The sequence below is a fragment of the Phocoena phocoena genome, chromosome 9 (assembly GCF_963924675.1).
Source record: "Phocoena phocoena chromosome 9, mPhoPho1.1, whole genome shotgun sequence".
In the NCBI taxonomy this organism is placed as follows: domain Eukaryota; kingdom Metazoa; phylum Chordata; class Mammalia; order Artiodactyla; family Phocoenidae; genus Phocoena; species Phocoena phocoena.
Genome location: NC_089227.1, coordinates 25,031,874 through 25,059,250, shown reverse-complemented (window position 1 = coordinate 25,059,250; position 27,377 = coordinate 25,031,874). Strand labels below are relative to the sequence as shown.

At 35.0% G+C, this 27,377-nt stretch overlaps 1 protein-coding gene across 7 annotated transcripts in view; it reads left to right on the top strand.

Annotated features, from left to right (window-relative positions):
* CACNA2D1 (calcium voltage-gated channel auxiliary subunit alpha2delta 1) overlaps window positions 1-27,377 on the top strand; it is a 504,876-nt gene that overhangs the window by 335,375 nt on the left and 142,124 nt on the right. For all 7 annotated transcript variants that reach the window (XM_065883782.1, XM_065883785.1, XM_065883783.1 and 4 more), the window contains exon 7: window positions 22,765-22,896. In XM_065883782.1, coding sequence (XP_065739854.1) covers window positions 22,765-22,896 — 132 coding nt within the window. The remainder of the gene's footprint in view (window positions 1-22,764; window positions 22,897-27,377) is intronic.

Here is a 27,377-nt window from a genome sequence, read left to right as displayed (position 1 = left end):
ACTTTTACATACATCATGAAATGATTGCCACAATAGATTTAGTGAACATCCATCATCTCATATAGATTTAGTATTAAAGAAATGGAAGAAAATAATTTTACACTCATTTTTTAAATTAAAATCTTATCAAAATACTGCTACCAACAATAAAAACTGCTCTGATGATTAAGGATGCTGAGAAATCCCACTACTAACTTGTTATTTTTTTCAGAGTAGTTGTTGTCTTTGCTGTTATTTATTACAAATATGAATGTGGCTTAAGATACAATAATATAAAATGTTTATAGCATTAGTGCATTCTGAAGTTTTGTGTTAATTTTTTTTAACCAGATAATCTACCAAAAAAAGTTTTTGCAATTCTGGATGGTGCATCATTCCATGCTATAGAGTTGTGTGTTTAATAACTAAAAAGTGAATGACTTTAAAATGTTATCATGGTTATGATATTAACAAAGTAGCTTTTCTTTCTTCTTTTAAGATTCTAAATCATGGAATCAGAAATCTTATAAGTGCTAAAAAAAAAGGACACTTTTAAGAAATAAAATGAATTCTGTAACAAAATGATCATCGTGTGTGTGTGTGTGTGTGTGTGTGTGTGTGTGTGTGTGTGTGTTTAAAGGATTAGCTTAACTAATTAACATCACTCCTCATTAGGAGCAGAGCAATGAAATAGTACGAATACCATGAAAAGACATCGAGGACAGTCCTGAGGTACAAATTATAAATTTTTAGGATAGGGTAATTTGATCATGTTTAATAAGAGACAAAGAGAAGCAGTTCCACTTCTGAGGGAAAGTTTGCGCCTCCTTTCGTTGCTCTTGTCTGATGGTGTTTCTCTAATACATTCATGTCATAGATCGCAATATAGTATTTATTTTCTGATAGGAAAATGTTGACCACAAGTAAACCCAAATGCCAAAGATACAGTATTCTTCTGATCTTACAGGTACTAGTCCTTTAATTCATTCAGAATGATAGAATAACAGACCAATTAATAGCAACAGTTTTATGGGTTTTGTAAATTGCTATGGACTGAATTGTGTCCCACCTGGATTCTCATGTTGGAGCCTTAACCCTCAGTGTGACTTGATTATATTTGGATAGGGCCTTTAGGAGGCAATTAAGGTTAAATGAGGTCATTAGGTTAGGGCCCTGATCTGGTAGGATTGGTGGTTTTATAAGAAGAGGTACACATACACACAGAGGAAAGGCCACATGAGGAGACAGCAGGAAGGCAGCTGTCTGCAAACCGGAAAGAGTGCTCTCACCAGGAACCAAATTGTTGTTCACCTTGATCTTGGATTTCTCGGCCTCTAGAACTCTGAGAAAATACCTGGTCTGTGGTATTTTGTTATGGCAACCTGAGCTGGCTAAGAAACAAATTTGTTTCCAGAGAAAACTTGCTATAGGCTTAAACTCAGGTTTAAAAGAATAAATATAAAATGAGCTATGAAAAAGTTAAGTTGGATATTTCATGCTTTATACTGAAATGTATGGTTTAGAAATATTTGGCTGTTTAAATTTGGATTTGCAAGACCCTTTTTTGCATTTTAATTTAGAATCTTAATTTCTGTACTTCCCTTTACAGTGATTGTGCTGTGGAAATCAGTTAATGCTCACCAACTCAATAGATAAATAGAGTTGAATTGGAGAGATATTTAATTTGCAATTTTAGGCATGTATAGCAATAATAATTAGATTGATTGTTTTCTTGGAGCATTCCCGAAGTTATAGTTCCCTAAATTCGTGGGTCCATAAGCTCTGCAGATGTAGAGCCTGAAATTTATAGTTACTGAAGCATGGTTTTGTTTGTTATTTTTTAAGAGGACAGAAGAATATTGTAACAACCTGACTGATTGTCCAGTCATTTGATCATGGTGTCCTGTGTCCAAGGTGGTGCCAGAGTCACACTGACAAGTTTTTTGTTACTAGTCTGTGCAGATAACATTGTCCTGTGTACATTACAAAGTGATTATACTTTCAAATACTCTTCCCTGGTTGAATCTGTGAAGCATCCCAGTCCCTTATTTGAAATGTGAGAGATATTTTAGACCACAGTTATATTTAAGATTTATAAAAACCTCTAGATCTCATTGAAAATAAAGTTGTAAATTAGCTCTTGAGATAGCTTCTACTGCAAGATCGACTCAGCTCTTATATATAGACATCTATCATGGTGGTTGTATCTGTCTTCTGTATCACCTACCATGTTATTGACAACTGTTCATTCGAACATGCCATGTTTTCTCAATTCTGGTATAGGCAATAAAATTATGTCAGGATTCTTAAGTGGGGTAATGGTTTTCTGGCCAAATAAACTTGGGAAATGTATTTTATAGCTCTGTTTTTGGAGATTCATAGATACATTAGTTAATCTTTAAAAGCTCAGAGAAATTATGCTAGGGATAAATATAATTTAAGTTGTTTTACTGATAATCGTTCATATTTCTCTATGTAACATTAACATACTACAAACGTGTATTTCATTTAATTCACATAATAACTTTATCCAGAAATTTTTACATTATTGACAAGTGGGCACAATACTTCTGATAAAATTTACAACTCATTTTGTTGTCTCTGTGAATCACCTTGTCCAAGTGTGACATGTGGTTTGTTGTAAGGATCTAACTTTATTTTGTTAGACTCAAATTTTTTCAGTGAATGACTGGATAAAGATGACTTTCTTGATGACAGATAATAAAATGGCCTTGGTCCCTTTTAGACATAAAAACAGTCTATAAAAAAAAAGTCTCAATTCCAAATTTGAGTTAGTATTAACCCCTGTCCCCCCCGTCACCCTAGATTAGGGCTAATGGAGGCCTACAGTGGAAAAGAGGCACAAGGGTTGGGGTACTTCCTAGCTGTGTGTATTTTGCCCCCACCAGGTAGAAGTGCTAAGGGCAAGGGAGGGCAGAGAATGGTTGGCATCTGGCTGGGTGACTTTGGCAGGGCTAGGTAGATGTAATTATCTTGTAAATAATTTAAGCTAACTTTTTCTCTTGGGGAGAGATTTTATGAGTTATTTAGAAATTTCTTACTGGGCTATCCTCTTCTATAGTTCCTTTGACCCAGCAGACACACATCTCTATACTATGTGAAGACTTTTTGCTACTTGTTTCCTTGGCCTTGGGTGACATTTTGGATCTGTCTCCTCAGAACTACCTAAGGTACTATAGGAGAATAGTGCATCCTTCATGCTGCATGCCAGCCTTAGCAGATGCTACCAAATCAGACAAGATTTGGGCATAAAATGTTGCATCATTCTTAATGTTTTATAGTATGTCTTATACTATATTTCATTGCAAAGTTTATCCCATATTGTTGCATATTTGGGCAAATATATAAGAAGGAGCCACTGGAAAGTCTTCTCTTCTTAGGAGCCTCATGAAGAATATTCGGTGAGTCCAGAGGACTTAGAAAAGTTTTTTAAGAATATCCTGTCAACATATATGGTTACTCTTGATATTGCATTGGTGTTTCTTACCTAAGATTAATGCCCATATGTAGGTCACCTAGGTCCCAGCCCTCTGTCTAGTGTATATATAACTCACTAAGGAAAATCACGGATCTTTCCATAACTTCTCAGAGATGAAATATATTTCTCAGTGTTCTTTCTAAGGAGGGGGGCCCTCAGATATTGTATAGCATGTTTATTAAACTTCTTTAATTTCTATTCATTTTTCATATTTTATTAGGAGTTGTGGAAAAAATATTCTGTCAATTTTTTAAGTTTGTTACTGAACAAGAATATTCAGGGGTTTGTTAAAGGTCCAGTTATTGCTATAGTTAAAAAAATTGTTTAGAGGGGGAATACAAATAAAAATTCATCATTTCTTTGTTTTTAAAAAGGGAACATAGAGGGAAGACATCAAAAAGAATGTGTGCACAATTCAGTGCCTCTATAAATTGATAGCTGGAGATCAGAAGTGTACTTGGCTAGCTTTTTATGATGGCTATAACAAGTGACAGGCCATTCAAAGGCTGAAGAAGAGAGATAATGAAATATTAAATTAGAATAGCTTCCAAAACAGACCGACAGTACTGTTCGCAGAAAATTAAAAAGGGATTGACAATTGGAGAGAAAATAGAGGTCTGGAATTTGAGATGAGAATGTTTTAATCATCTGGCATTTTGCTGCGTGGATAAGATCTTACACAGATTTCTCCCTAGAGATAAAGAGGCATTTAAAAGATATTTCTAAAATCCAGTTATTAAAAGAGAACGATTTTAAATGGGCTAGAGATTTCAAAACTATTTTGTCTCAGATACAAAGATCGGAGTTCTAAAGAATAGGGCTATGAGTTATGCTTGTATTGAGATGGAATTTAGTTAATATTTTTGTCATTAGAGCAAATCAAGTCATATACAGTTTTAACCTAATGAATAATACATGATACTTAAAAAATACTGCAGGCCTTGCTAACTGTTTCAGTCTTACATAAAAATCGTTTTGTTTTTACTTGTGTCTTGCAAATGATAGCAGCTGGAAGCTATGAGGAAGTTCATGGTAGGTGCCCATGAACGTGGGGCCCTTTAGTACCTTACATTAATCCAGACTGGAGCATGTCTGAGGAAATGGTCCATTAGTATCCTTCCACGTCTGTGAAGACCAGTTGTTGTTCTTGTACTTTCTTGGTAGTCACTACCCATCATATAAAAAATACATCAGCAATAATTATTACGTACAGAGCTTAAGTCCCCAGGAGAATTACACAAGTAGTGGAAGACTTTGTTTTTGAAAGAAATGATTGTATGGGGATGGTCTCTTTCATACTGAAAATGGTTTCTCTATTTAATCTTCATCTTTAGTAAATCACAGGGCTTCTTTGACCCATAGAAAAACATCCTCATTCCAGAATAATTTAATTCCTTGACCCTCTTCAGTTATCAGCTCTACCCCAAAGCTGGAAAACAAAAACAAACAACAACAACAAAAAAAACCCACAAATAAATAACAAGAAAAACTGGTTTCAGTCATTTTTCAATAAATATACCTGACGTTTTCCCATTTCTAATAGAATTAATGGAAAAAAATCAATTATCCCCTGTATTTTATTTGTCAGTTAATATTTGAAATTTCTATAGTCTCAAATTTTTAAAAAAATGTCTTTTTAATATAAAAATGTTTTTTCTTCTAAATGTGAACAAGTTTTATTCAAAAATTTTGCATATACATTTTAGTTATTTTTGGTATTTTGACATTACAACTCCTTTTTGTATTCCTATTACCAACTCCTATTACCTTCCTATTACCACTTCCAATTCCTATTACATTCAATACCAGTGTTCCAGTTCTAGGAAAAAAATTAAATAATTACCGTATTTTTAAATAGAACAAATAAATAATAAAACAGCTAGACTTTTTCATCACGCTTAATTCTAAAGGAGTTACAGCTATTTGAAAAATAAAATAACTCATGAAAGGACCAAAATATTTGTCATCGATTTAAAATATAATTCAAGATAAGGATTTCTAAAAATGTTTCAGGGAAAGGAGCTTCCCACAACTGTAATTGATGTAACTGAATGGTAACCGTCTATAATTTAAAAGATCATACAAGTGTTACATGTATAATCATTTTGATGCAGAATGCTTTTTATTTATTTTGGTTTCAGTAAAGTCAGTGGTCATATTTGTTTATTTGTATTTCACTTCCATCACATCTTGTTTTTTTTAACCCAAGTCCTGTTGTTAAAATCTTGTCACAGGTGTCCAAATTTATTCAGTTTATTGTCTAATATTTGTTATTTTCAGAAGGATCCTGTGTTTTGCTTTTGTACATTATTGAAAGACTTTCCAAAGTAGAAAAAGTCAAGGAAGAAGTTATACAGTATATGGAGTACATCGGATAGCCTTTGAGAATGGTACCAAAAATTAAAAATTGAGGGATAAGAATTAAAATTTAAAATTATAAAAGGAAAGTTGGTGATACATACGTGAATTTTTGTTTTTTTTTTAATAGTTTTGGCTGAGTTGGGTCTTCATTGCTGCACGCGGGCTTTCTCTAGTTGTGGCGAGCGGGGGCTATTCTTCGTCGCAGAACGCAGGCTTCTCATTGCGGTGGCTTCTCTTGTTACAGAGCACGGGCTGTAGGCACACGGGCTTCGGTAGTTGTGGTGCGCAGGCTCAGTAGTTGTGGCTCGTGGTCTCTAGTGCGCAGGCTCAGTAGTTGTGGCTCGTGGTCTCTAGAGCACAGGCTCAGTAGTTGTGACACATGGTCTTAGTCGCTCTGCAGCATGTGAGATCTTCCCGGACCAGGGCTCGAACCTGTGTTCCCTGCATTGGTAGGCGGATTCTTAACCACTGCGCCACTAGGGAAGCCCTGTCAGTGAATATTTAGATAAACAGACCTTTAGCAAAATACGACAAAGTTGCCATTTGTAAGACTAATCTAATACATATCATACTTGTCTCAAAGGACTATTATGAAAATTTTAAAAACATGTAAAATAGACTACTCCTAGATTAATGTTAAACTAAAAATCTATTTTGTATATCAGCAGGTTTTATTTTCCTAAGAAAATGTATTATTTTTGTATAAATTATTTTTCTCTCAGTCTAATGAAAATATTGTCATCTGCTGAAGTTCTTAATATGGAATTGCGTACATATATACATCTTTTCATTCATGGAGTTAAGAAAAATAATTGTTTCAATAAATATTAATGAATTATAGAATTAAATTTATTTTAATCCAAATTAAGTAAGTTAGAAATATTTGATATTGATTAGTTTCTTTTCATAGCTCTTTGGTCAGGGTCATTATGGTATCATAGTAAGTAGCTTGGGAACATGAAGTTTTGTTGCTAGTTTTGAGATACATTTTAATATTTTAATGAATGGATTGTGAATCTGAAAATTTGAATATGAAAGCATATTTACTTTAAAGATCAAGTTACTAATTTACAGTCTCCTTTTGTGTAATAAATTAATATATTTTAGAGTTCGTAAGGTTTCAAGTTCAGTTAAGTTTACTACACATACAATAATAGACGCAAAACATTCTTTTGGTACCATAAAGCCAGTTCTTATGAATGAGTAGAATTTACTATACATATCTGGGATTAAGTACGTTTTACTCATAGGGCATTAAGCATATTGTTCCTATCTCACTCAAAAAGGATGACTGAGGTTAGAAGTGATCTCTATTTTTATGTATTCCAAAATGTCTGAAAATATGTATACAAAGGCCTAAATTATGACGATCTAATTGTGTAACTAGCATTAATTTATACAGCAAATATAAGAAAATCAGAATATAAAAATAAAGACAAGGCTGTTGAGTAATTGGAACTCGTGTATTTTAGTCTATTATAGTATTGTAGCAGACTATATGTAGTATAAATTATAGTAAACATTGAGACTTAGGTACAAAGACTAGTTATTAGGGCTCTATGTCACATAGTAGCATAATCATAATATTCGTTCTGCCTTTCAAGAATTTCAATATGTAGCCAACCTTTTCTCTGCTCTTGATCAAAACCAGCCTTCTGCTCCATTCAAACAGTCTTCTCCGTGGAACCTTGTTCTACAGATCATTCCAAAGCATTCCTGACTGTCTGTCTTTTATTAGGTTGTTCCTCTTGTGTTATTCTACATAAATTATTATTAAAAGAGAAGCCATTGCTGTCTAGTTTAATGTTTTTCTTTTTTAATGAAATTAAAAACCATCATTCTACCAATACACCTTCCTCAGTGTGGTGTGCTATATGACAAGGATTAGTACAGACTGCATTGCTCAACTGTATCTGAATCTCTCTTTTAGACACGTAGGAGAATTACACATCTTTTCCCACCTGCAACAGGGTAGGGTGACATGGCTAGTGCTATCCAATGGGTTATGGTGGAAGTGATATTTGTGACTTTCAAGCTCGTAGGTTTAAAATTGCCAGAATTAGACTCTCTGGAACTCTCTTCCTGCCCCAAGATCAGATGGGCAGAACCACATAGAAGGAACCTCCATCAGTCTACATCCCTGGGTTGAATGAGCAAATACTACAGACACTACCCCCTCTTCCACACTTGGATTCCATCATTGATAAGCTGTGGGTTTGTAGGATGAGTGAAAGAAAGATACAGGCAAACAAACTACTTTGATGTTTAACCCACTGAAATCATATGCATGTGCATATATATAATATGCATATAAATACACACACACACACACACACACACACACCCTTACTCACAGAACAAATAATATTCTAATAGTTCTACCTAACAATTCTTCCTAAAATACAGCTATTCATCTACTTATCTTTACATCATCGTTCTATTTATAAAATGACTAATATGGCTTTCTCTCTTTCTCAGGATTTTTTCCCAAAATATTTAAAACTGAAAAATAGCAATCTAAAAGTTTTGTCTCCAAAATGAAAGTAAAGACTTAATATTTGGCAAGTCATAAAGCCTTTATCAAACAGATTTATCTAGAGCTACAAAATAAATATCACTTCCATTCACTTATTCTCAATCTTTCATTCTTTTTCTCTTTCTCTTTAATCCAGATTTCAAAAATATGACAGTTTAGGGAAAACAAAAACTCACTGCTTACTCGCCAAGGAGGTTGGATGTTAGATTGATTTTAGACTCTGACACTTTAAAATCTACATTTTTGCTCATTTCCAAGTCAGCAAAGTATTATAAAAATGCATAAATCTTACATGTTGAAATGATATTGTCTCCAATTTATCAGTTTGTTTTATAAAACTCAAAAGTAAACCATTATCCACAATATTTAATGTTAACTACCCTCCCACTGATACAACTGTACTGCTTATAATTTATGAGAAAGTAAAATTGACTAGGCTAGAGTACATACTCAAATGAGGAGATTTGAATTTAACCTGGGTTAGTAGGCTATAAAGTATATACATATATGTATATACTGTATATGGTCAATAAAATACAACATTTTTACATTACAGGGGACGGTATATTATAATACCATTACTATAATTATGGCATTGCTATACTCACCTTAATTTAAATATTTTCCATTAATTCTTATGATGAACCATAAAATTCTAATGAAAATTGAAAAAACTACAGGCTTGCAGTCAAATAGGAATATTATACACCTTGCTGATTTTCAATTTAACAATAAGGTACCTTATTTAGTAGTTTTATTTTGGAACTTATGGATTTTCATTTGTCTTAGGAGTTCAGTCTCTCATTAGGCATTTTACTGGTGCTCATTTGTTGAATTTCTGGGTAAATAATTTAGAAGTTGTGTGTGGCCCATCATCTGATCTGCCTCCCTTAGATTTTGGCCATACTTAGTTCAGACCTTCTCTAGTAGTAAGGGCATGGGAGATCTTAACAGTGAAAGTTAAGAATTCTGTTCTGACCAAGACATTCTTAATTTCCAACTTCAAATTCTTTTGGTAACATACAGTGGTACACGTGCATAGTTGTTTTCTCCTTTTTGATTTTCAGAAGTTATGTTAGCATATAGTTACTACAACTTTATTTATGTAATGTTATATACTTAAGAATCCCCCATGTTCGGAGTCTATAAAGGAATATTACATTTACACACTTATTGTGTCTGCATCTACATTTGTGTGTTTGGTATAAATAGTGAGGTCTATATTTCAATGTAAAATAGTGCCAAATAGTTTAATTCTGCTTTACTTCAAAAACTTATCCACAAACCCATGGTCTTGACTATGATTTATACATATCAAAAACCATAATTACAAGTTGTCTACATGTCAAAAATTAAAATCATGAGCTCTTCTTAGAAAATGACAATAAAGCATTTCCAAGAAAACGTGTAAAAAGGTTAAGGGCATGAGTCTTGATCCAAAATAAAAACAGTAATTTGAGAAAAAACACCTTTGTGTGAAGTATTCTGAAAATTCAAATATTTAGAATACCATTTCAAATCCCCACTTAATCCCCATTTTACTTTGCATAAATGTACAAATACATACATTTCATATATGTCTATCAATCAAATATAGAACTCTTTCCAGTAAGCTGTTTATTGAATCAAATTTCAGATAAAAATATGCTTCCATAGTCTGTATTTTGATGTTGATAGCATAAATTTCAACTTATTCTGACCTAAGGAAAAAAAGAGAGTTGTTTAGAAATGGGCATAAACAATGTTCATGGGTTTCAGAGAAGTTTTCATTTTAATGAGCACATCTTTATGCTCCAAAAAACTGATAAGTACCCATGAAAGATTTATTAATTTTAATAAAAGATGCTAAATTCTAGACAATAAGATGAGATTTTTTAATGGTTTTTTAAAAAGAAAATTTTCTAGGAAATGATTAGTAAGATAGGTTCCAATAGTAGAAAAGATCACTAGGCATACCTTTGGAAGCAAGGGAATAAATGTGCACCTAGGGGAAACCTCAGAATATTACAAAGAAACATAAAATTCAGTCTTAATCTCATTATATTTGCACCTCCCAAAAGCATAAAAAGTTATTTGTCCTCACTAAAAAACAGTTATGTGAAGTTTTTGCAGTGTCTAGAAGAGCTATTATAACTAAATGCTTTTAAAAGAATTAATTGGATGTTATTGGTTAAGTGTAGCATAAACATGTATCTTTTTTAAAACATCTTTATTGGAGTATAATTGCTTTACAATGGTGTCTTAGTTTCTGCTTTATAACAAAGTGAATCAGCTATACATATACATATATCCCCATAACATGTATCATTTTAAATAGAGAATTGAATAATATGATCTGGTGCCCATAGTGATTCACACACACGCATACAAACACATCCCTACATTCTTGTCTAAGAAGGTATTGCTACCTTGTTTAAGGGTAGGCAATTTTAAAAATGGGAGAAAAAAATACAAAAATAGTTAAACAATAAAATGCACAGGCTTTTGGTTTTAAACAAAAAATGTTGCAGATGTCACATTTAGGAATAGGAGATGAAAGGGCAAGAAATGGGGAGATTGATACTTTAGTAGAATAAATATAAAAGAATTTCACTAAGAAAAAAAAAAGAAAAGGCTTCAAATTTATTTGGAAGGCCAGAGAAACACAAATAATGTAAAAGATTCTGGCTTCTATGCATTTGATGCGGAACGCAAAGTGACAAGAAAGTAAAGGCTTGTTTCAAAATCGTGAAAAAGATTAATGTCAAAGAAAACACTTGTTGCAAAGAATGGTAAAATTCATTTCAATAAACCATCCATGTTTATATTAGAGAATGGTAACTATGTGTTTAAAATTAAATTGAGTTTATAACCTCTTAACATTGATGTTTTATGAAATAGAAGACTTAAAGTCTTTATCTATATGTTACCTTCTGATATTAAATTTTATTGAAAGGCCAATTGAAGTTTCGTTTTTAGGAATAAATACCTAAGATGTTTCTAAGTAATTAAACCTTGTCACTCTTGTACTTCTGATGAATGAGGGTGGTTGGCATTCGTGCTTTTAGAGCTACTGATGCAGGTTTAAATCATTTCCGAAAGTCAGAGGTGTAAGTGAATTGCAGAAGAGAGCCACACAATGATGGAGAGAAGTGCATGGTCGGCAATTTGAAGTGTTTTTTTTTGATACATATACGACTCCTGTGGTAGAACTTTATGGTCTTACAAGACCATGTAATCGTTGAGCTTCAGTCTTGTGGGGCTCTGTGTAAGTGTAACGGCACAATAGATTACCTCATCATTCTAACCGAGCAGAAGGGAAGCTGCTTATTCTCCAAGTACACAGCAAGCATTAGTTAAAGTGCTCTACATGCAAGAGTTTCAGGCATTGTATCCCTGGGTACTTGATTTAAGTCAGTAACTCTTTTAAAAAGGCAAAATTCAAAACAATGCATTAGAAGATAATGGGTTTTTATTGGTTCCAATATCTTTTCGTATTATCTCTTCTTGATGGACTGTGAGTCAGGCATAGATAAACTGAATTTGTATTCAGTGCATTTATTTTAATGCAGTTGTGAAAATTATATTCGAAAGGCACATTTTGCTGTTTTTGTTAAATGCAAACAGTAGGTACATATTAAAGCATGCTATGCTGATTACTTCTCATAGGAAAAGGTGTTCTTGTTTATGAGAGTTAGGTCCACATTATTTCCTTTTGGCAGTGTTTCTCAGAGAAGTAAAGCCACTACAGTACTTAAGGATCTGTGGAGCTTATTAATGTCAATACCGTGAACATCCTTCAAACAGTTAGTTTCGACTGTCACTGAAACAATGACTTCCAAATCCGATTCGTCCATATGGATTCATGGCTAAGCTGCAGATTCATTTCTCTAATTACCTTTTGGATAACCCCTTTCAATGGATTAAATGGCACAGGCACCACTCATTATGACACTGATATCTTCAAATATGTCCCTCCTCCAGTGTTCACATCTTTGTTAATAGTATCATCCAGGCCCAAGCCAGAAAATGAGGGCTCCTCTCTTCCCCTTCCCACCATCTGTCACTGTGGTCTGTAGATTACTTCTCCCCAACATCTTTTTAATCTCTTTCCACTCCCTATGTCCAGCACTGCTTTTTTAGTTCAGACCATTGTCATTCCTCGCCAGCCTGACCGTACTTGTTTTCTGTCTTGTCTTCCCCATTCACATCTGGCTTGTTTCCAATCTACTTTCAGTATTTTTCCATGCTGGCTTCTGAGTGAAGACTCAAGAGCAAATATGATTATTTCATACGTTAGCTTATATGGCTTTCTGTAATTCTCAGAATAAAATTATTTTGTGTTTAGTACTGCTGGGTCATCATAATAGTGTGTCTCTAATCTTGTCTTGGCTGCCTTATTCCATATTCCTCTTTCATTCAACCATTTTGAAGAACATCGAGCTCCTGAAATGCCTTGTGCCTTTTTTTTTTTCTTTGCCTCTTTGTTCTGCACAGGGCATTCACTGAATTAGTCATCCAGCTCCCCTATCACTTCTCCACTCTTCTTTAAAACTGTCTGGGGCTTCCCTGGTGGCGCAGTGGTTGAGAGTCCGCCTGCCGATGCAGGGGACACGGGTTCGTGCCCCGGTCCGGGAGTATCCCACATGCCGCGCGGAGCGGCTGGGCCCGTGAGCCACGGCCGCTGAGCCTGTGCGTCCGGAGCCTGTGCTCCACAATGGGAGAGGCCACAACAGTGAGAGGCCCGTGTACCGAAAAAAAAAAAAAAAAACCTGTCTGTACCACCTCCTCCAGGAAGTCTTTTTTGACCACCACTCCTTCCCCTGACCCTCAGAACATTTACTTAGCTTCTGATAAGCAGTAATGTTGTTAATAGGGCCTATGATACAAAAGCAAAATTGGATGTAAGATGCTTTGATTTATCTCTCTTTCTCTATTAGATTTAGAGCAATTTGAGAAGAATGATCACAATTTTTTTATCACAATTTATATGAGTTTAACTCCAAGAGCCTAGTCAAGGGTTATTAATGTGCTTTGAATGATAGAATACAGTGCTGGAAATAGATCTTCCCTTCTCTAAAATGCCATCTATTACAGTAAAAAGACCCAAACCACTTTTAATGTCACAGTATTCCTTTTATGCCATATGTTTCTGTTTGGATATTTTGGTGTGGCAGGAAAACTGTGTGAGATTCTGTCCTTGAAATATCACACTAGATCCTACAGCCATTCTGTTGATAAGGAGAGCAGTGGGAGAGGAGGTTGGAAGGTGGGGTAGAAGCAATCATAAAAGACCAACTTTTATGGAGACTAACTGAAGACTTTTCATTAGGGAGGGCATTTGCCAAATAGAATTCTGTGGCAATAGTGGGAAGAATGGCTGAAAGTGAGCTGAAATTGGAGGGAGGCTATTTAAAGGTTGTTGGGAGAGACCTAAGTGAGTTTCGCCTTGGAGTGAGAGAAGATAGACTCAGAGCTAGAACCAACATGACCTGGTCACTTACCATCTCTTATGATATTTCATCAGATCAAAAACCTTTAAGCCATTTTTAAAAGCTTGTATGCAGAGTATTTGTTTTGACCAGGTATTGAATCCTTTATAATATTTTAAAGCTATGTCAGAATAACTTGAGCTTCTTCAAACAATTTGAGTGATGCATTTATACTTTTATGGGATATTAAGCTATGAATGAAAATTAAAAAATATGATTAATTAGAATAGAAAAAGAATTATTTCTTTATTAAGGTATTTGTTGAACTGGGCAGTAGCTAGGACTGTTAAATATAAATTTAACATGTCTATAACTGTAATAAATACATTAAAACCTGAACAAATCATGGTCACTATGTTGTAAGCATCCTGAAAACTGAAATAGTTGATGTATTTGTTTTTTCTTTTTATATGTAGGTGTCTATCTGTAAAAATAATAAGTTATGAGTGCTCTGCATGCATGATGCTTATAGGCATATGACAATTCTTTATTCATGTGCAGGTAGAGATGTAAGGATACTAACCTCATGTTGTCTTAGATATGGTGTTAGATTTCATCCATACCTTTATGGAACATGACTCTGTAACAACCTGTAGTTCAATTTCTTAGATTTATTTTGTGTTTAGTTTCACTCTGAAGCAGTGCATGGTGTTTAAACCAAGCGATTGTTCTTCTTGATTATAGCTATCTGCTATGTACTGTGTTTCAGTGCATCTGATCTTTCCATCTTAAAATCACCAGGCAACTCTTTGTTCTAAAACTAGTTGACACAAACCCTTAAGTACTAAGCAGTGTGTGCCTCACTGCCAGTATCACCCTTGCCCCCAGGAGCCTTGTTATCCTGCAGCCGTATCTCATTAGTCAGCTCCAATACTTTTTGATCCTTCTTTATGAATTCAGCAGTCCAGGTTTATATGTAGACACTAAATTCCCTATGCAGTTAGGCAGTCTCAGAGCAAAGGCAAGAGATTTCCCATATCTAATTTGGTCTGTAATTCTCGGCCAGAGTTTCCTCTCTGCTTTAACAGAACTGTGTGTACACCATTCTGTGTGTGTGCGTACATGTGCCTGTGTTGTGTCTGATATGTATATTAGGTCTTATATAATTTAACATCTTCTTCCAGAATTTTAGTGTGTCTATGCTGTTTCCAGGGCCACAATCACCAGCGAGGTTTGATTTCAGGAGTGCTGAGAATATTTTATAGTAAAAATTATCTCTACTGAAATTATATAGTACATTAAATGCTATCAGAGAAATTTGTTTTTTCATTTTTGCCTTCTCTTGAAACAGTGTATCAATAAATGGTTTGGAAAGGTTAACATGCTATTTTATTCATGCGATATATAATAAGAAAATTAAGTAGTGTTGTTGGACATTAACTTAGGACTGAGGTAAGAGGAAAGGTCCCTTGAGGAAAGAGAGGCTGCTAGATTTACATCACTCATCCTAGCATTTTAGCAGTGCAATCAGAACGGCTCCATTAAGATGTTTAAAAAGGCATATTTTAAGGCTTCCCTGGTGGCGCAGTGGTTGAGAGTCCGCCTGCCGATGCAGGGGACACGGGTTTGTGCCCCGGTCCGGGAAGATCCCACATGCGTGGAGCGGCTGGGCCCGTGAGCCATGGCCGCTGAGCCTGTGCGTCGGAGCCTGTGCTCCGCAACGGGAGAGGCCACAACAGTGAGAGGCCCGCGTACAGCAAAAAAAAAAAAAAAAAAAAAAAATATAGTAAATGCTGAGTATTAAGAGGTAAATAAGAAAATAATGGTAATGATAAGGGCAGGTAGCATTTATTGTGCAGTTACTAAGTGACAGAAGATGTTCTAAGTACCTGTAATCCTCAGCACAGATCTGTGAGGCAGACGCTATTATTATCCCCATTGTGCAGGTGAGGAAAATGAGGTTTAGAGAAAATAAAATGCTTTCCCAAGGTGAAATGGATACTTCTGGCACAAAGACACACAGCCTTTCAGTGGGAGGGCAATAAGTAAGAATAGTCTTTGCTTATACTACATATATGCATATACTGAATTCTTAAATGCCAATTATTTAAAGGAAAAAGAATCACCAGCATGATAATTAGGCATTTTAAAAAACAAACAAACCTCAGTTTGGAGTCCTTTATATTTGGGCTTAATTACATATTTATTCTTATATGGCTTCCAACTTCATTTCTATGTTCTCATAGTTTCTGATTTCTTTTTTTTTTTTTTTTTCCCCTAGTCTTTTTGGGCACACTGTGTGTCATATGGGATCTTAGTTCCCTGACCAGGGATTGAACCCACGCCCCCTGCATTGGCAGGGCGGAGTCTCAACCACTGGACCACCAGGGAAGTCCCTCTGATTTCTTTTTTAAACTCATGCATTTTATTTCCCTTTTTAAAGTTTAAATTTAAAAAATGTTTAGAGCACTTTTGGCTATTTTTCATTTGTTCAGAATTTAGTAGGCTCTGTGTTTACTGAAGTATTGCTCTAATATATAGAAACAGATTTTTAACAATTTTTCTTTTAACAATTTAATTACAAATAGTCACACTTATGATGAAAATGACATTGTGAAGTCGTATCAGTGGAAAAAAATTGTATTGTCTTCCTCAGGTAATCACTGTAAAGTTCAGCCTTATATTTACAAATTATACAGTGTTATACTCTCATTGCTGTATATAAAAGAAATGTGTTATTGTTCAAGTAAAAGAAAATAACTGACTAAATAATATGCCAAGATGTAAAAAGAAACTGTTTTTCTATGTAAGGCATCCTTCAATTAATAAATATGACATTGGGTCCTAGTGTCTCCTATTCCCCTTGCATTATTCTTATTTTCTGTAGTAATAAAGTGGTTTCTCCTGAGCTCCTTTTATGTGCTGGGAAACTAAAGACATAGGGAGTGAGACCAAATATCTCAGTAATACGGGCCTTAGAGAATTGACAAGGACAACAGCCTTTTAATATTTGTACCTAATTAATGGTAGGAATAAGGCTTATCTCCTCATCAGGGCCCACATGTGCCCTGGAGCATTCTGTTCTCCCGTCCTCAATGGGAGGTGGATGCTGGTGCCAAAGTCATGATTAGAGAGATTAGATTTGGTCTTCCCATCTCCCTGTACTTTATTAATCTTTCATTTACACTGGGATTAGGTGAGATTCCTTTAGCCAAATCCGCTGAAAAGATTTGTTCATTTTAATATTTATGCACACTGTCTAGTCCTTGAAGTGGCTTCTTTTTGTCTGTGCGCTTAATTGGATCAGTGGGTTTGTTCTTATTAACGTTTTCCTTTTTCAAGATTAAGGTTGATGAATAAAGTTAGTGGCATCTGGCTCAGCTCACCGGCTAAATGCAACTCCTTTAATGACTAACTTATATACTATGGGATAAAATGAACATTTGCTCTAAAGATAAAATTCAGTTTAGAATCTCACAGTGTTGAATCTTTAAAGAAAAAGCAAAACTCTAATATTCTATGAATGTCCAAAAGCCAGGAGGTGGGGAGGGATGACATTTAATGGCACTAAAAAGTAGCTTTGAAATCCTACTTACTTGCTCAGGTATGAGAATAACATGTTAGAATTTTGGGGACTAAAATGAAAATTTGCTCCACCCAAAGGGTGTCAAAATGTAGCCTGAAATATTGACATAATTTAATATGAAACAGTAATATTTTTTAAATGTATCAACTTTCAGTTTGAGGTTGTGTTGTGGCTTTTTGTTGACAGTATTCGTTGGGAATACTGCTTTTTACAAAGCAGATTAATTGTCTTGTGTTTATAGTTGTACTTTAGCAAAGTTTGTAAACCTGGGCACTATTGACATTTTGAACTGGGTGATTCTTTGTTGTGGAGATTGTCCTGTTCACTGTAGGATATTTAGGGCATCTCGGGCCTCTGCCTGCCACAGGCCAGTAGGCTCCCATCAGTGTTGATAATCAAAAATGTCTCTAGACGTTGCTGAATGTCCCCTGGGAAGGAATATCTCTCTCAGTTGAGAAACACTGTTACAAAGGCATAGGTGATTTTTACTTTTTTCAGATTTAAAATTCTAAATCAGAGCTACACATATAATGAAAGCTTAGAAATAATAAATAGCTCATAAAACAGTAAGAATCTTAGAATCTGACTTATTTGGGTGCTCTCTCTACAGCTCTTACTGTATGATTTTTGACAAATTACATGCCCTTTTATTTTTATCATCTAAAAATAGGTTTTGTTTTTGTCATCTAAAAAAAGAGTATCTCACTCAAAGTGTCATATTTAGTTAAGTGAGATAATGCATACAAAATGGTTAACACACCTGCTGGCACACAGTAAGTTCTTAAAAAATTCCTGACTTCATTTGTTATTAGTGGCAATAGTTTAGCTAGTTTTATCTTAATGAAAGGCTATGATGATGGAATGGTATTATTAAATGGAAATAGCGTAGTAAACATTTTGGACAATTCTCTTGTTTTAATTATTTAATTGTATCATATTTACTATTCAAAATAATTTTTAGTATCCAGTCCCTTTACATAGCTTTAAGATTTACAGAGCTTATCAAAGACCTGTCAAAGCTACTTTATGTTGTATAAAATGTATTTTTTGATGCAGATTTGTCAAAGTTATTTTATATTTTAAGTGAATCATAAAAAATGTTTCTCTTCTTTTTTCTAGCGTATTTCCACTTCATTTCAAAGCCGTAGCTGACGTTATAAATAACCTTAAGGTTTTTCAAATAGTTATATAGTGCCTTCAATGCATGGTGAGGCCCAGAACCCTGAATAAGTCAACAAAATGTACTCAAGCTTAAAAGGGAGCAATAGTGCAACCCTTCATGGCTGAAATTTATAGGAGAAAATTGGATTCCTAACTTGTCAGCAATTCTGTATTCATGTCATAAATGAGATACAGATATGTCACGTATTTTAGAAGAATTAGCAGCAAATGTAAGGTGCTTCTTTTGTGCTGTTACAAATTAGATTTTTCTTTCTTCCCTTGAGAAGCCAGATTGAACAAAAGAATCCTCCAAAACAGAGAACTGCTGAACATCAAGGCCCTGTTCCTGAAAACTAAGTAGAAGAATAGAGACGTATGCTTGGTGTTCTGAATCAATTATCAGTGAAATGCTGTTATACCATTCAGAATAGAGGCCCCAAAGTCAAGGTTTGCTTTCCCAGCATTCACTGCTTTTAATAAGCTTAGCCTTGGATATCTATGAAAGACTTATTTTCACAAACTCTAATTTTCAAACAAAGATAAAAATCTTCATTTCTTAAAAGTTGACAGAAGATGAGGACTAATTTTACTCTGAAAGAAGCCATAAGACACTTAGCTAAGTTCATTAGTAATTGGCAGTAGGTTCAAGGCTAGATCACGATTGACCAGTTTGTCTTACACAGCGAAAAAAGTAGAAGCCACTCATGAATTTCTGTGTACACTCATGTACTCCATTCAAGCAAGACATTAGAAGTTTGAATGTGTGAATGTAGAACATTACTATTTTAGGAGATAGAGAAGGAAGACATGGATGAGTATAGTATACAGTATATTAAATAATGCAATACGTATCCAGTATATAATTGAGAAACTTAAATACGATGTAATTTTAAATACTGCCTAACGATTTATGGAAAACCAGTCAGAACTATTACCCATATTCTTGAGTATATCTGTCCAAATAAGAGGTAAAGTTTTATTTTTGGCCAAGAACTATTTCAAGTCCTTTTAAAAAGATCACTTATTCTGGAATTATTTTAAGAAATATTATTCGGCTACTAGTTTATACCAGTTTTTCTGCAATTAAATAAAATCCTTTGAATTTTTATTTCTTGCTCTAGACATTTATATAAAGACTGTGCCTTACAGAAAAATAATTGCATTTTAAAAGTTTTAGCATGGGCAGTATTCTGCATTAGTTTTATTATGCCATGATCTACAAATGACCCAGTTATATCATTATTGTTTTTCCTGAGTTATGCTAATAAAGTAGAAATGGGGAAATGTTGGGCACCTTAGTAATCCTGGATTAGGTATTTAATTTTTAGAAGGTTAAGAAGATAAAAATCTGCTTATTATAGGATACGTAATATATATTTATTAGCCAAATGTAGTTCATAATGTGGATCTGAAAAGTATAGCCAAATCACCAAGAACGATCTAAAATGGTATTCATACTTGTTTATTTGCTTTGATGTTTTACATGTTTTCTTTTACATTTTTAGCTGCTTTCAATATAATTTAAGAAAAAGAATTTCCTACTGCAGCAATTTATTTTACCTTCCAGTTTTGGTGTTTTACTATGTTTTTATACATAGTATAAATCCCTTGAAGTAGAATTGTTGGACTAAAGACAGAGAATTTTGATAGACAGCTACAGCCAAACTCTCCTCTAAAGAGATGGCACTAATTTTGTACTTGCGTGGCAGATCCTTTGAATTTTGATTTCTTGCTCTGGACATTACAATAAAAATTGTGGCTATTAGAATAATGATTGCACTCAAGCGTCTCTATAAATACACAATGACAAATGGAAGTATCTGTACCCTCACTCCTTGCTTCGCACTGTCATCAAGTTTATAAACCTTGCTCATATGATACATATACAGTACCATTTCTCTCATTCTGAGTAAATCATTCAAGTGTCTATTCTGAAAATATTTATGCACCTTGCTCATTTGCATATGAACAAATTTTGAGAAAAACATTCTGCAATGTCTTATCTGAAAAAGAATTTTCAAATATATAAACTACAATTTTAAAACGTATCACCATGATGGTAAGAACATTCCAGAGCTTGACTTTTTCCCCTGAGTACATAAAAGTACAATTCACAATCACTGTATCAGAGCCTAATACTTAGTAATTGTTATCAAATAAAACGAGAAAAAAATTAGCAGCCCTGTAAACAAATAAAACTTTATTAAAAATAATTAGATATCAGTTGTTGCTTAATGTGAATTAAAAAGCCAAGGAAATTGAATAGATAGACTTCATTAATCCCCAATCTATTCTAACTATCTGGAACATAAATAAACATGATTATTTTGCTGAGTAGAATATTACTCTAAAATTCATGAATGTTTAAAAAAAGGTAGAATGCCCCTCTTTTTCTGTGATGTTTTGTATAGTACCATAAATATTCATGAGTAGTGAGCATCAGTTCAGGTTATCTATGTGAATATAAATTTTCACATAACTGGCCACTCAGTGTTCATTGGATCATGCTTTGGAATATGAATTCACTAGTATCTCAGATGCACTGTGGATCTGACCCAGCTCATGAATATTCACACACACAACTGATCTTTTTGAAGGTAATCACATCCATAAAGATGGAAATCTCATTAGTTTTCAGTAATGAGAAATGCATGAAGATGTTGGTCCCAGAACAATTTCACAGTATACTTGCTTTTCATTTTTTGGTAAATGATAAACTTTAAAATATAAATACATATGCTATGCCTCTTTCTTGATAGAAGCTCTTTTTCCTTTTCCCTTTAAAAAATCTTGTGTGTGATCTAACCATGATCACATTTGTTTCTTTTACTTACTGTGGTCACAGAAAAGAATGGAAAGAGTTAAGCAGTATCTCCAGTCCTTATCCCAAACTCACGTCCACTATTTAGGCTTAGTCATAGATCCTCAAATGCAGAGTGTCCCAATCTGCTAATGTGCTTGTGGGCATGGTGCATATTTTACATATAAAGACCCCTCTAAAAAAGATGAGATTATCTTATGTCATCTTTTTTGCATAAAGGGGAAATAATATCCTAAGCCAATTAGAATTTTAATACGTTAGACGTAGGATGCTATGATCATGGAGGCCCGTAATTATAAATTATATATTAGCCCATGTTATATCCCACATTATCATTGTTTCTCTTTCATTATAATGACTGGCATATGGTTGTGATACCTATCCCAGATCAGTCACTGTAAGTAGGTATCAAAATCAATGACCTGTCCCTCATTAGCACCGTGCTCTAGTTATTAGTTGAACTAACCAGAAAAAAGAAAATTATTGTTCGTAAAGGTAGTGATAAGGTATCAGCCACTTCTTAGTTCTAACACTGATATTGTCAAGCCTGTGAATGAGTTTTTCTTTATCAACATGTACGCATTTTTGGTTGTTACATAAGCACAGTTAATAAAGTATGCTCAGTAACAAACATCTGTTTGTTTGGGGTTTTTTTTTTTTTTTTGATTCAGGTAACAGACCAAACTATGTTAGTGTATCACAGAGAATCCTCAATACTGAGCTATGCTGAATTCTCCTCTGCTCAAGCCCCTTCGTGAATATGCATATACCACCCAAGCCCCTTCGTGAATATGCATGTACCCTTAGCTTAAAAATTCCCCAGTTTTGCTGTTTGGGGAGACAGTGCTCTGGGGAAAATCCCTGGTATTCTCCTTACTTGCTGCAAGTAATAAATCCTTCCTTCTCCCCCCACCCCCCCCCCCCCCCAAAAATACTGAGGGCAGTCGTGGTCACACGACTGTGTGACTGTGGTCACACTGTGGTGCCTTGTAAGCATCTTCAGAACTGCCTCAGTGCAAGAGATACCTCCCAGCAGCAGGGTTCTGATACTGCCTGTTTTATGCATCACAGTGGTTCTCAACAGAAAGTAATTTGGCCCCCCAGGGGTTCTGTGACGTTGTCTAGAGACAGTTTTGCTCGTCACACCTGGGGGGATGTTACTGACCTCTAGCGGGTAGAGGGCAGAGGTGCTTCTAAACATCTACAAAGCACAGGACAGGTCCCGCACCATCATGTAAACGTGTTTGAAGAAATGATTCCATGTCTAAACTTTTGATTACCACCAGGTTAGAGCGCTTTTATAGGTAAAGCAATGAAAATGTGTAACAGTATTTTGCAAGTAAAAGAAGACAGGTTCAATTATTAATTCCAAATTTGAATTAATTGATTTTTCTTATTTTTGGGGGGTAGCAACAATTGTGTTAAATGAACTCAACTGGACGAGCGCCTTAGATGAAGTTTTCAAGAAAAATCGGGAGGAAGATCCTTCATTGTTGTGGCAGGTGTTTGGCAGTGCCACAGGCCTGGCACGATATTATCCGGGTAAGTGCTTAGTGATCAGGAGGTACCAAATAAAACTGTAAGTACCGGACTTCGTTCTTCTTGAACACTCTGTTACTTTCTCTTACTTGGTAAAAGATGGTTATCACACTACTATTAAAAGGAAAGAGTATTCCTGCTTCCTTGGCTCTGTATCTACCAAAATTATCTATCTACCAAAATTATCTACCAAAATTATTTTAAACCAAAACACCTGAGAAGCAGCTGGCCCATGGAATCAGGTGGGCTGCAGTGAGACCGTGGACAGGTATCTGTGGACCGGGAACAGGAGGTTATCATGAATCCTAAAACAATTCTAAGGGTCCAGCTGCATAGCATGGACTATGAGTCACATTAGAGAACTGAATAGAATTTTTAGAAACTAAATAAAATTTTTCTTTCCAGATTTCAAGTCTTTGCTTTTATGTGAAAGGTACTGATGCTTTTCTTTAATCAGTGAATGTGAATTTGTTAAATGAAATGAATATATTTTACAAATTAACATGAATAAACCCTTTTGTAATGTCCTTTATTCTTATAAAAAAAGGATAAGGAGAAGTAATTTTATAATGAAAATGAAATATTAATCACTAGTAGATCCCAAGAACCTATTGAAAACACTTTAACTGAAATGTCTGTTGGTATTTTTAACTTCTCCACCTTTCAGAACAAGATGACAAGCAAAAATGCATTTACTTTCTCAAAGCGTGACCTGAGTTATGGGATACATGCTAGGTAATTTGGCTTTAAACAGCTACAATATATATGACAATTTTTTTCTTAGACTTGAGTTTTCTAAACATTTAAAAAATAGTTATTAACAATAAAGGTCACAAGAGTGAAAAGGAGGTGAAATAGAAATTAGATAATGTCTATCTTTGTATGGCAATAGCAATGAATAAAAGTATGTGGGCATTATCAGACTAAATAGCACTCAAATTAGGTAACGATATATAACTTCTTGCAACAAGTGCCAGATGGTAAGATCATTGACAGTTATTTTTCTGCAGAAATCCAATGGAATACGAAAGGCCTACTCTGTATTTCAATGTAGAAAAAAATCATGAGTTAGAAAAATATTAATGTTAATATCTGATGTCAAGAAAATATTACCATGTAGGTTAACATAATAGTGGAATTTTCTACTTACAGAAATATTGTTCAGTACAATACAACACTTCTAAAATACTCTTGTTATTAATATGTTAAATACCATATAGCAGGAATTTGAAAATATTCATATGTAATATAAAGAAAAAAAGTATTATTACTCATGTACATAGTAAACCTAATATAATAAACTTTAAAGTTATAGCAGGTCTTTTAAATTTTTATTTTATTTTATTCTTAAAATTTATTTATTTTTATTTTTGGCTGTGTTGGGTCTTTGTTGCTATGCACGGGCTTTCTCTAGTTGGGGCGAGCGGGCTTCTCATTGTAGTGGCTTCTCTTGTTGTGGAGCACGGGCTCTACGCACTTGGCTTTAGTTGTTGCAGCACACGGGCTCAGTAGTTGTGGCTTGCGGGCTCTAGAGCACAGGCTCAGTATTTGTGGCACACAGGCTTAGTTGCTCCACGGCACGTGGGATCTTCCTGGACCAAGGCTCAAACCTCTGTTCCCTGCACTGGCAGGCAGATTCTTAACCACTGCACTACCAGGGAAGTCCCTATAGAAGGTCTTATAAAGACATTTATAAGTACAATTAAAAAAAAATACACAAGTAATAACAATAATACATGAATATAATTATTTATATTTATCAATAACTTATTGCATTATGTAACTTTTAAGTCTTTTAAAATATATTACCTCAATACAAAATTCCATATATATGCAGTTGAAGGAAGGAGAAAAAATAAGTAAGAGAAAATTAGGATAATGAGGAGAAACAAAGAGCCCAGTACTAGAGGGAAATTGATGATGCCATGAATAAAAGAAAGACACATAAGGATTATGAGAGAGAAATAGGAATGGGAGTGGGAGGGAAGATTGTATAAGAAAGGGGAGAGAGAACATTGGGGTCAAGAGGCGGAAGGAAAGATAGATCATATTTTGCACACTTTTCAAAGATGGCTCTTTTTACAAATAGCAATTTGTAAACATACCAATAAATCATCTTTTATGTTTTTTCTTTTAAATGCTAATTGAGGGATTATGGCTTTAATTTTTTTTAAACCCTAATCATATATTTCCTAATATGTTGACATTTGTCCATTTTTACCTTGGGAAAGATCTTTAAAGGTTTAATTTAGCTGAATCCATGTGGTCCCCCCAGGACATTAGCTGTGGAAGCAACGCTGGGCTCTTCTGTGATGTCTTGTTTTTCAGCAAGTGTTTGACAGACAAGCTGACTCACCAAATGATCTCCGAGCCCCTGTAATGGCTCTCTTGACTGCTATGAAACACAACACTCAATGAAATTTCAGTTTTAGTGAGTCTGTTGCTGAGTTGCTCTTTTTATTTTATTTTTAAATTATTTTTTGACATACAAAAAGCTGTACGTAGTTAATGTATACAACTTGATGAGTTTGGAGATAAGTAGTACATTGGTGATACCACCACCACAATCAATGCCATAAAGCCTATCTTCCATCTGTATAAGTTTCCTCCCACCCTCTTATTTATTATTATATGTTTTGTGATAAGAACACTTAACATAAGACCTACCCTGTGCAGGGAGATGAGCAGCCAGGATGGCTGTTCTCTTGCTCTCCATCCATCCCCTGCTCAATTAGTCCCTGCTTCACCTACACCCTGCTCACCTGACTGACCTTCCCTCCTAATAATACAGCCTAATCAGTAAATGCCTACTTACTTGCCACCAGCCCCAACTTATGATTATTCTAAGCTTTAGATGAGAACATCGCCACCTGATAGATTACCAAAGGGACAGTGAGGGGCATGCTTCTCTGCTGGTTTCCCTGGTAACCGATGAGCCAACTAGACATCAGTGTCAGTTCTCCTTGTAACTGGGAACCTCCCCTCCCCGCCTCCCCTCCCCACCTCCACTCCTATCAAAGCCTGCTGCCATGTTCTGCCCGCCAGCAGCTGTACACGATGGGGTGTCACTCCAGGACCTTGTTTCAGACACATAAGCTCCCCCATCCATTAAACCATTGACGTCTCTGTCACTGACTCTAGGCTCTTTCTTCTTGAAGCTGAGAGAGTACAGGGCTTGCAGGCCTGCGGGTTGCAGCCCGACATACCCTTTTAGCAAAATTTTAAGTGCACAATACAGTATTGTTACTTACAGGCTCTATGCTATACAGAAGATCTCTAGGGCTTATTCATTTTTTATAACTGAAGCTTTGTACCCTTTGATCGATACCTCCCTATTTCCCACTTTCCCCAGCCCCTGGCAACCACCATTCTACTCTGCTTCTATAAGTTTGACTATTTTAGATTCATCATATAAGTGATATCATGTAGTACTTGTCCTTCTGTGTCTGCTTATTTTATTTAGCGTAATATCCTCCAGGCTCATTCATGTTGTCACATGTGGCAAGATTTCCTCTTTTTTAAAGCTGAATGAGTGCTCTTTATGGTAATAATGCTGTAATAGAACCAAATTTCTTTAGCAAAAACACTAAGACAATATTATAATTAAAGGTAGACCACTATATTTCTTTTTATGCTAAGATGTGTTTTCAGCACATTTCACACTTCTTTCAGGTTTAAAGACTTTTTAGAGTGAAGTGATTCTTAAAAAATTTCTCGGTAAGCCATACTTTCCTCTCTGATTTTAACCTTGCCATTTTGATACCAGCCAAATTAACGTAGAGCAGCTCATCACTGATTACTGTCTGTTAAAGCAAATATCAAAATAGCCTTTAAATATTGTTAATTATCTTAATTGTGAGTGGAAATAGAATAAATGTTACTTAATTAGATTTTCAAATAACAAGATTTGGGCCTCAGGCTAGAAGCTCCCTACTAGCTGTGAGGAACTGGGTGAGTCTCCTAAACTTTCTGAGCTTTAGTCATCAAATCTGAAAAATAGGAACACCAAGGCCTCAGTTTATCCTCTGAGGGTTGTTGTGATCAATGAGATAATAGAAGGAAAAGTACTTTGGAAAATGCAAAACAGTAGGCATTTTTACAAGAGTGAGTATCAACCAGAATAATTTTGCCTAAATCCAGATTTCTCTTCATGTGAGAAATTAAAAAACATAATTGAGGTCACAATCAATTGACAAGGGAGCAGAAGCTGAAATATAAATGTGGAAGGAGTTCTAGACAGATGACTAAGCAATAATACCTAGCAGTACCTCCACACAGTGGAGTTGGTCAGAAGATGTAGGTTTTAGGTGATGACCATGGTTAAGTCACCTCTCTGTAGGGAGGCTAGATAAAATAAAGGATGCCCGGGCTTCCCTGGTGGCGCAGTGGTTGAGAGTCTGCCTGCTGATGTGGGGGACGCGGGTTCATGCCCTGGTCTGGGAGGATCCCACGTGCCGTGGAGCGGCTGGGCCCGTGAGCCATGG